The following is a 10,536-nucleotide window of genomic DNA, read 5'->3' as shown; positions in this document are numbered from 1 at the left end:
TTCAGAGAGTTAGTTGGTATACAACAGGAGGACTCGCTGAGGAGTCTCCTGGATCTATTGGGGTTTATATACTACTACAGGGTTGTTTGTACATGTGTACTATACAGTTGATAGATACAGTGGCTGATGATGTCATGGGGCCTAGCCCATATGACCAGCTCCACTGTGTGAGAGAGTTGTGTCCATAATAACAAGAAGGGCAATGCGGCGCAAGAAAAGGGGAAGTGCCGCGTGGTACCATGTGTGAAAGCTATAGTACAAGGTTAAAGCAGAGAAAATAAAAGTAAAGGGAAAGTCCGAAAATTGTGTTATCGTAGCAGTATCCTCACAACTAACTTGTTGAAGCCTAAAGGGTAACCACTCCCTCATCATCCTCTCTATAGCTTGTCTGAGTTGTGCGCCAGAGCTCTTGGTTGTTACAGTAGTGCTCGTCTATACTCGTCATAAAGCCCCTATTTTCTATAGTTCAACTATTCCTCCTCCTCAAAACCCACACCCATACATCTTTGGGTTTGACTTTGAAGGATTGTCATACATACCACCCCATGAACAACCAGAGCACCCACTGTTCTAGGAGGCAAAGCCCATAAACAAGTTCCATGGGATCTGGGAGGATTGTGTGTTACTTTGTTTTTGTGTGTGGTTTTCTAACAACAGTTCTCATCATCGACACCGCCAGGCACTTCCAGTAAGCGCCATACAGCTCCCTTCTTCAAAATCCTCACTTTGCAATAACCTAAAGATATTGTTTCATCAAAAGTGTCTTCGACTCAGCCCACATCTAGGCAGTAGGACCCCTCCCACAAGCATGAATGGGCCTCTTGCTCACGCGCTGTTTTATCACCCTCCAACACATCCACCCAGAGTCACCATCCTCCTCCGATGTCCACTCCTCTACACAATAGAACCACTTTCTTTCTGACATAAACATATGCAACAATAGATTATATAGAAACTGTCTGGACTCCCAGACTTGTGATAATGCAGAGATCACCTCCCATGAGCTTGGTATCAGCGGCTCAAGGGTTGAAATAGTCAACACCTCCATGCAAATTTATGATAGGACTGACACTAAAAATGAAGACTTTTGCTTGATACTGTTTCTCTTCCCTCTTTCATAGTTCAGCTCATTTGTTGTAGATGTGCAGAAGTTGCTTTCTACCACTACTAATTCCATGTGCGTGCTTGTTCTTGTCAGCATATGATCTTGATATATTGCTTGTGAGGCAACAATAAACTATAACAAAAACAAAACCTGTCTCCAACTGCATTTGCAGGGAGTAAGGGGTTCTATGAGCCTGGTTATCAACAGATGCTAGAGAATATAGCAAGTAGAGGATGTAGGAGTTAGGACTCAGAGGTTTCTGATAAGAGGTAAAGCGGATAATTCAAGTAATAGAAAACTAAAGAGCTATACATGCAATGTGTAGGGTTTATATAGCTAACCGTCCGTTCCTCAGACCAAAAGGAGAATAAACGAAAAGTGGTCTGAGGAATAAATCGTCCAATAAGAAAAAAGGAACAACTATTGTACGACTTTGAATGATTAATCAGTGGGTGAGTGAGTTATACTAATAATAGGTGTTTGTCACGCGTGTTCAGGAACCGTATCCTCATGATGAGGTACGATCCTGATCAAAGTGTTTATTAGTATATCCAGGCCTTGATGGGGCTTGGAGCTGGTTGGCGAGATGCCTACTACCAGTCCCTACCCATCGTGCTGGCTGGCTGGGAGTGATACCCAGTCTCTGATCTGTGATATAAAGTGGTAGCGGTGGTTAAAAAAGCCTGTGAGGGCTATGAGAAGTAAGATAGCAAATTATACCTCTAGCCCTAAAGCTAGAGGTGTAATGGGAAAAGTGTTCGAGAACCAAGACATAGAGAAGATAAGAAAATAGTAAAATGGTCCTTATATTGCTTCTCTACATCCTTATGTCAATATCTGTATTACAAAGCTAGCTAGTTCATTACTGACTGATCTAAGCCCAGTGACCGCATCATTGAAACCACCATCACTAGTATTCAGCGTTAACACTGATCACTGATGTTCATTGTATATTATAATAAGTCAATGATGTACAAAGTGCTAAAATCAATTAATCATTCTGATCAATCACTGAATTTTTATCAAAGAGTTTTGAGGCAATCTATTGCATAAAGTCATCATCTGAGCCTGGTCCGGAGTCATAACACTCAGATTTCACTCCCTCTGTGTCCTGGTGTGTGAAAGCAACAGAAGCAAGGCCACTTGTTTGGTCTATAATTCCCCACCTTCCTCTTGTTTTCACTCATCCGACAACAGCTTTGATGTTATGGATGTCTATGGCAATGGCAGCTGCTAATCCACCATACACAGCAACTTCTAAAGATGCATCTTTACCCTCAGTTTTACATGGTGTGATGACTGCCAATAGAAGTCCATGACCAGATAGATCCTTCCAAAAATCATCATTTCCAAGCTGACAGACAAGTATTTGTTCGAGATGACCATAATGAGTGGCAGTGACAGTGGTATTCCTGTGTTCTAGTACAGTGTAAGAGATCTCATACTTGACGCAAATGAGTTTGGTTGAAATGAAATAAAATAAAATAACCATGTCACATACCCGCACAAAAGAATTATCATGTTGTGATAATGTGTTGCTCTTTTTCATTGCAAAAGCACTTTGAACAACATCACCACCAGCAGCAATGCATAGTTTTCCCCAAAGGGGCATTACTTCAGGTAAGTGAGGCAATATCTGATTGATTTGACCACCAATGAGTGCGCGGATGTATATGCTGATCCTGCGTCTAGTATCACTGTTGGGTTTATGTTCCATATGGTAAGGGCTACACATGATATGGTCTGGATCTTGAACAGCAAATTTGGCATTGGAATACCAGGTAAACATAGATATAAGACTTACAATCTGGATATATTTTCTCATTTTGCTTCAGTACACTATAGTTGTGCTGACTAGAGTGAAAATCCTTCAGTTCGTCATCTAGGTTATACTTTAGCTTCAGTTGACTTAGATACGCTGCATGCAGAACTCGTTTATTGAGGTTACTCCAAGGGAAACGGCGTGAGCGTAAACCAGCTTGTAGGTAGCCACAGTACCGCTCCATATAGAATGTCTAACTTGTCCAGACAGGGCCGCAGAAACGAATGCCTGCTGCAATGTGCAACAGACCATGGATGGGGAGTGTACAGACAGGTAATTGGTTCTCTTCATATTGGTAGTAATACCTATGTACCGTCAGTATATGCATATATAATTGGGTGGTCGACTCACTCTTTGTAATGCTCTACCCACTCAATAAGTCCCACTTCCAGCAGATCAACCTCTTTTTCACTAATCTCGAACCGCACCATCAACTTCATAAGGTCGGATAATTTGCACATGTGTGTGTAATACTTCTCTTTCTGGAAACAGTCCTTTAGTAGGATTGGAGCCATGTACATGTACCAGAAGCCATGACTAGTCATGTGACCATTTACTTTACTTTACATTTTCATCTTTTCATAGTCACATGACCAGTCATGTGACATATCACCTGACCAGTGTCTAGACTCATCATGTGACCGGTCACATGCTAGCCATCGGACTTTGAACTTTATTTACAACTGTACAGTACCTCATGTATTTTAGTATATATACAAGAGCAATACATGGGGAAGGACTCAGCGAGTCCTCCTGTTGTCTAGCACAACTAACTCACTGCAGCCTAAGGGGTAACCACTCCCCATCATCTTCTTTATGGTGTGTTCCTGTGTGCGCCGGAGTAAATAACTCTTGGTTGTTACAGGATCCACAGAATAATGAGTTTGGTGTTCAACATCTGGAGTGCCAAGTGCACTATAATAGACTGTACCCTTTCCAGTGATATTACAAACACCCTGGATGTTGCATGAGCGACATGGAAAAACAGCATTATGTTCTTTGATATTGAGCAATTTTTCAATGGCAACAATGTCTCCGTTCTCAAAAATGATGTAAGCATGAAGGTCAAAATATCCCTTTGTGAGCGCATTGAAGGTTTCTACACCATCTGCTAACAAGGCTAGTTCATCATCCAGAGGTGCAAGGAATGTATCAAGTTCCTTAGGTTGATAAGGGCCAGGTATAATGCCAATGCAAATGAGGTTATCTAGATGTGTACGTTTTTGGGGATGTATGTTGAGGTTTTGAAGGAGAACTGGGGTTGCAGATGGCCCACCACGACGGCGCTTGAATAACAAGTAGCTGTCAACCGGCAGTGCCAATGCAATGTCATATTTGCCATCAAAATCTTTGTGCGGTTGTTCCACACCATGAACAACTACATTCTGCTGTCGCAATGTTTGATACCATGCACAATCAAAGACATCGCAGATTTTACCAGGTTTGTGCTGGTATTGATACCTATATGAATGTGTTTGCACCAAGCCCTCATGTTGAAAGATGGCTTGGAGGTGAGGAATTAATGGAATGTATGAGAAAATATGACGGGGTTTCCGTGAAGCAGTATACCGCGGTTCAAGGCAGTGTGGGCAGTCTTCGTTATAAACATACTTCTTTGTGTAGGCAATACAGGAGTTAATACAGCAGTGAATATCCAGAGGTTGAACGCCTGAAAGCAGGGCAATGCGGTGAAGAATGATCCAGTCAGAATTGATAGACATCTTGTGGCAAAAAGAGTATCGCATTTGATCAAAAACATGTCGTGGCATATTAGACATAATCTTGAGTTTGAAGACTTGAGCGTTATCTCGATCTTCCTCAGTAATGATTTTATTTCCTACAAGCTATCAGCTATTTTATAGATGAGACAGAGAGGATCTACTTGCGAATATTGTATAGCTCCTCATCAATCTCAGGACCAAGCCATGAGCGTAACTGGTTTTCCATTTCCTCAAGCGTAAGATGCAGGTTCTTATTGTCGTCATCTTCATCAAACTTCAGATCATTTAATGCATTGTTGTTCTCCTCCAATATGTCCCCTTCTCCTGTGGTTTCTTTCAGTCCATCACCTCCTTCTACACCATCTTCAAGTTCATTCTCTTCTTCTGCAGTATCCTCTAGCTCATATAACAATGTTGACAGCTTCATGTCGGAACCAAGACTTGAACTGTTGCTACCATCATCTGATTCCAATGCTTCCATAGGGTCTGCTTTTGTATAGTGTCAGTCCCTGACTCCTTTGGTGAGCCGTCTGTAGCAACCCGGGCTGCAGCAACAGCGCTTCATTTCAGTGGTGTTGCTGCCAGTGTCCATGGAGTGACTTGTCAAGGATGCTTGAAAGGGCCCGAGTCTGATTTGCCGAAACCCGGCTCGTGTGGGCAACCATTCACAGCTCAGTGTTTGGGTTCAAACACCGTCTCTTGTCCGTCAACTGACTACTTCGATCCCCGTGAGCCATACCACAGACAGCCCCAACTTGACTGCTTTGCCATCCACCCACTCTATTCCTGTTGCCAACAACCGTGATGCCGCCTCATCTCCCGCGGTGATTTCGGCTCCTTCAGCTTTAAAAATTTACCCATTCTCAAGCAAGCCAATGACGATGTAATCTGTAAATTGAAAATGGACCAGCTTGTGCCCATGACTCACACTTTCGGACTCAACAAATATGCATTCACGGAAGCAAAGTGTTTCTCAGAGAATCAAGAAACCCCCCAGCGTCATGACTACTTCACTGGATCAGAAGACAATGTCCACCAATCCTCCTTCTCCAGCCACTTCCCATCTTCTCTGGCATTGTCTCTTTCTCGAGCCAGCCTCCCACCTTCTACTCCAGGTAGTACGGCCAGCCATGCTCGTAAACCTTCCAAGTTTGGTGCAGTTGAGTGGTTCAAGCTCAATCATTTAGATAACAGCAAACGTAGGAATTCTATGCCTAGTCGCCTACGGACAGCTTCAGTATCTAGTGCTGGAGATGGTTCTAGCTCTGAAAACTGGCCTCCATCGGCAAGTCAAGGCTCCGGCCAGTATGAAGTTACACCGCCTTCATCAGTCCATTCCATTGATCTGCGGAAGGGACCGGACCCTAGTGATCGTGCCTTTACATGCCTGCTTGCAGAAGATAACCCCATCACAGCGAAGATATTGGAGACTTGGTTGATTTGCCTTGGATGCCGCTGTGTTGTAGTCGCAGACGGGTTGGAGGCTATCAGTGTGGCTATGGGAGATATCAGTGAGTAGCTCTTTTAAAACAGTTCTCTGAATAATCACTGATAGTCTCATAGAATTTGATTGTATCCTGATGGACTTGCACATGCCAGTCTGTGAGTTGTTTTCGTCATATTACTTGCTTCCTGTAGCTGATCTGGTCTGTACTACTAGTGGATGGTGAAAGCGCTGCTCAGTATATTAAGAGCACCAATAGTAAGAATATGAATTCACCTATTATCGCCGTGAGCGCCTACAGTGGTGTGGATGCCAACAATCTCAGTAACATATTTGCCGCTTCCCTCACCAAACCTCTTCAGCGTGCAGATTTGTTGGCTGTGATGCGGAAGCTAGGATTCAAGATGTCTACTGTGCGAGGTGTTTCTCTTGCGGCCAAAATCACTTCTGCTCGTGCCTCGTGATCCAAAATCTTTTCGTTCATTGTGTCATGTTTTAGTTGTCTGCTCTCATTTCATTATCATTTTTTCTCTTTCTTTGTGTTTGCAATGATCCACTATGCCCTCCATCATCACTTCTCCTTACTTTCACCATATAGTTCAACACAAACATCCCGTACAAGCAATGGTACTCCTGGTGATCAATCGCACAGAAGTCTAAAACCGTGGGAATATCCACGGGGTAGGTAATCTCAGTTGCCTCCTTCCAAGTGACGTTGATTGTAACCTCACATCTTGCAGTATTCAATGGCACCAAAGAGCAAGAAAATCACCAACAAGACTAGCAAAATCAACACTGTGGCATCCCACATCAGTGAGCTCAAATATGAAATCCACCAGCTCCAGTGTAAGTACAATTTCCTCTGTTTTGATCGCTGATATCAAAATCAACTGGCATAGGTAAAGAAAATCATGGAAAGCGAGGGAGCCACAGCAATCATCAACAAGGCAGGTGTATTCGCAAACCGAAAGGTTCACCAGGAAGATCCTTTCCAAAAGGATACAATATTCAAGAAGCTATGGAATTAGGCAAGAAAAAAAGGCAGTATAACGCATTTTCAGTAGGTTGTCTCAGCATATATGCATAAATCTAAACATTTTCTAGGCTGTTGCACGTCAGCTGTCATGGAAGTACCTTGATGTTACAGCAACCTTGCGGAATCAAGATCAATTTGTCCTCAATATGGTTCTTTCGCTGGTATGTGCTGCAAATGCATTCAGATATTGGCTAACTAAGCCATATTAGGCTCAAGAAAAATACAAATATCTACAGAAGTTTCCCAGTAACTGGCCTATGCGTGACCTGATTGGGAGATTCTTACGCAACTATGTCCAATATTTGAAAAAACAAGAGATTGAGACCACCACTAGTGACGACGGTGATGAGGTAAAATTTTGCTTTTATCAATTATTTTAATGGAATACTCAATTACTTGTGGTATCCTTATAGTTTAATGGCTATAATCTTGACGGACTGGCCGAAGTCCTTAATAGAAATGAGAACAAAAACAGTATGGATGAAGATGAGCCCCAGGATGAAGAGATTACTAGAAAGGAAAGATCTCCGGTAAGCAGTGTGCTAGCATACAACAGTGGCAGATGCCTGTCTGCAGGTTCCTGCAGGCAGCCGAAAACCTATGAAAGATAAGGTAAAGCCATCTAATATTTTAGCCTGACACCTGATTCAGCAGCCGTCCCACAGGAACCAGCCACAATAGTCCAGAAATACTAACAGAATACTCATACTATTAGTGAGAAGCATAAGGCTGAGGAAATAGATATTGAACCTCCAAGTCCTGTTATTGGCAGATGGAAGTGTTGCCATGTGATAGTAAGCTCATTTCTAGGCCTCTGTTTCATGACAGAACTGACTACCACTATATATCTATAACCAGGAATCAGATAACGAGGATGAAGACTTGGGCGTCAACAATCTTGCCTCTCAGTCCTCAGTCAGAGTTCCTGATGACTTAACAGCCACTACAGCATTGAAAAAAAAAATTGGGGACTTGGATGATGCTGTTCGAGTCAGTAATGGTGTTTCAGACATATCTGAAATACCCATAGTCTGTCCACTAGATGGATGCAAGCATATTGTACCCACTAACTGTGAGGCAACGATAAACTATAACGGAAACAAAAACTGTCTCCTTCTGCACTTGCAGGGAGTAAAGGGTTCGATGAGCTTGAGGTCGACAGACGCTAGTAAATATAGCGAGTAGAGGACTTTGAGAGGTAAGCTTCAAAGGTTTTCGTTGAGGAGTAAAGCGGGTAAATTCAGTAATAGAAAACTAAGGAGCCATACATGAATAGGTAGGGCTTTATATAGTGAACTGTTCGTTCCTCAGACCAAAAGGAGAATATACGAAAAGTGGTCTGAGGAATCAATCGACCAATAAGAAAAAGAGAGAACAACTATCGTACAACTTTTAACTTGATTAATCAGCAGGTGAGAGACTTGTACTAATAATAGAGGATTGTCACGCGTGTTCAGGAACTGTATCCTCATAATGAGGTATGATCCTGAATAAGGTGTTATTAGTATAACCAGGCTTTACTGAGGCTTGGAGCTGGTTGGCGAGATGCCTACTACCAGTCCCTACCCAGTGTGCTGGCTGGCTGGGAGCAATACCCAGTCTCTGATCTGTGATATAAAATGGTAGTGATGGTTAAGAAAGCCTGTGAGGGCTATGAGAAGTAAAACGGCAAATGATACCTCTAGCCCTAGAGCCAGAGGTGTATTGGGAAAAGTGTTCGAGAACCAAGACATAGCGAAGATAAGAAAATAATAAAATGGTCCTTACACTAACCCACCTCAGGAACTGGTCAACAAATTTAGCAAGTACAGAGAGCTGAAACGTGCTGGAAAGTCTAATACTACTGGGTTTCTACGACTTAAACTGGAGCTTTGTGGGGATATCAAGCGGGCATAAGACCAGCAATATCACATTTGTCTGTGCACATATCAAAACTGGCCACTGGTAGTTGACTGGCATGCTTTTCGTTGTCGGATCATTGCTATGAGGGATGAACTTGAACAGGTCACTCTTAGCCAAAGAAAACGGGTAGGGAATGTTGTTTACGAGTACCTCTTGGACGACCTTGAGGCTGCAGGCCTTGGACGTGATTTCAAGAAGCTTGCATCTGTGCCTAGTGCTCCACTTCAGGTGTATATGAATTCACGGCCTGGCTAGTAAGTAATATAAATATACATTTACACACCGACGTCCTGCTAGTGTATTGACAACTATTTCTAACACAGTTATGGTGCCAAAGGAAGCTCAATAATTGAATCAGTTCTAGTGTGGATCATAGACCTCAAAACTACTCCAATTTACAGCTTTCAGCCACTCAGTCTCTTACGGTTCACCCGCTACTTTCTTGTTCCATTTGTTGCTTGTACACTAATATCTGAAGACTTGAAATGCAGTCTTGAGGAGGCCTACGGAGAGATGATAGCTAGTGGGGATGCAGGCCAAAATATTCATCCGTACGAAGAGAATGATAAGCAACTAGAAAAAATCTCCAGAGCCAAGTTTGACACAAAGATGAAAAAACATACTGAGATTATTAGCATGTGCCAGAAGGAGCTCGAGGACATTGCTAAGGAGTGTTTTTTGGAAGAGGCCACAAAGGAAAAGGTGGGTAAAAGTTTGCATTATGTCTTAAAATGAAAGACTGATGCACTGGGTCATACTATGGAGACTCAGACCACACCACAAGGCTCGGACATAATAAAACTATGTGAAACTCAGCCGCTGCCCAAGAGGCTATAGAAACAACTTTATTATTTACCTATGTGAAACTACAATGGATGTTAGTTTAAGGTGATCTCTAATAAATGTAATGTAACATACCTCAGCCGCTGCCTGAGAGGCTATAGAAACAACTGAGGTATTCCTATACTAAACCCCCTACTACTTATAGTCGGAGGTGCTACTTGCTACAGTATAATGACTCCTAGGAGTACAATGGTTACTCCATGGAGTGGTGGCTATGCTCCATGGAGAACAATGGCTGCTTCAGCAGAGACCGGGTTTATCTGGTTTTGTCAGGACACAGCAAAGCTGTTAAAGGTCAAACCCAAGGTGAAAATAGGTTATCCATACCTGCCCTGTATACTATTTACTTATGCTTCTTGAGGCTCGGATGGTTAAAAAAGCAGAGGTTACTCTAGTGTATCACATATTGTACAGATTGTTGTCTGGCTTCATATCTCATACAAAGGAGCCTGAAGTCAAGGTTACAACAAGTACTAAGCCCCACAGAAGTTCAACAGCAAAAATGGTCTGTGCCCCCGTTGTTTATTGTCTAAATCTATAATTTATATACTAACCCAAACCCAAACATGTGTTACGAACAACTAGAAAGCAGAGCCACTCACAAAGAAACCAAAAGTAAGTCTGAGTTCATCTCCGAGTCCATGACACAACTCACAAGACTGC

General features: G+C 42.6%; 3 protein-coding genes across 3 annotated transcripts; 2 read left to right on the top strand and 1 right to left on the bottom strand.

Annotated features, from left to right (window-relative positions):
- Positions 1 to 2,288: 2,288 nt before the first annotated feature.
- On the bottom strand, positions 2,289 to 3,388 carry SERLADRAFT_407024 (uncharacterized protein; the record flags this gene model as incomplete). The annotated part of the gene is made up of 5 exons (XM_007316232.1): positions 2,289 to 2,549; positions 2,607 to 2,854; positions 2,910 to 3,023; positions 3,177 to 3,232; positions 3,279 to 3,388. The coding sequence occupies 5 exons, from the start codon at positions 3,386 to 3,388 to the stop codon at positions 2,289 to 2,291; spliced, it is 789 nt and encodes a 262-aa protein (XP_007316294.1).
- Positions 3,389 to 5,436: 2,048 nt separating this feature from the next.
- SERLADRAFT_462829 (uncharacterized protein) lies at positions 5,437 to 6,707 on the top strand (the record flags this gene model as incomplete). Its single annotated transcript, XM_007316231.1, has 3 exons — positions 5,437 to 6,159; positions 6,212 to 6,250; positions 6,309 to 6,707. The coding sequence occupies 3 exons, from the start codon at positions 5,550 to 5,552 to the stop codon at positions 6,554 to 6,556; spliced, it is 897 nt and encodes a 298-aa protein (XP_007316293.1).
- A 131-nt stretch (positions 6,708 to 6,838) lies between these two features.
- On the top strand, positions 6,839 to 7,732 carry SERLADRAFT_435960 (uncharacterized protein; the record flags this gene model as incomplete). Its single annotated transcript, XM_007316230.1, has 6 exons — positions 6,839 to 6,938; positions 6,992 to 7,152; positions 7,197 to 7,289; positions 7,338 to 7,478; positions 7,542 to 7,658; positions 7,715 to 7,732. The coding sequence occupies 6 exons, from the start codon at positions 6,839 to 6,841 to the stop codon at positions 7,730 to 7,732; spliced, it is 630 nt and encodes a 209-aa protein (XP_007316292.1).
- Between the last annotated feature and the right edge of the window lie 2,804 nt (positions 7,733 to 10,536).

The sequence above is a fragment of the Serpula lacrymans genome (assembly GCF_000218685.1).
Source record: "Serpula lacrymans var. lacrymans S7.9 unplaced genomic scaffold SERLAscaffold_5, whole genome shotgun sequence".
NCBI lineage: Eukaryota > Fungi > Basidiomycota > Agaricomycetes > Boletales > Serpulaceae > Serpula > Serpula lacrymans.
This window is presented reverse-complemented; position numbering and strand designations above follow the sequence as displayed.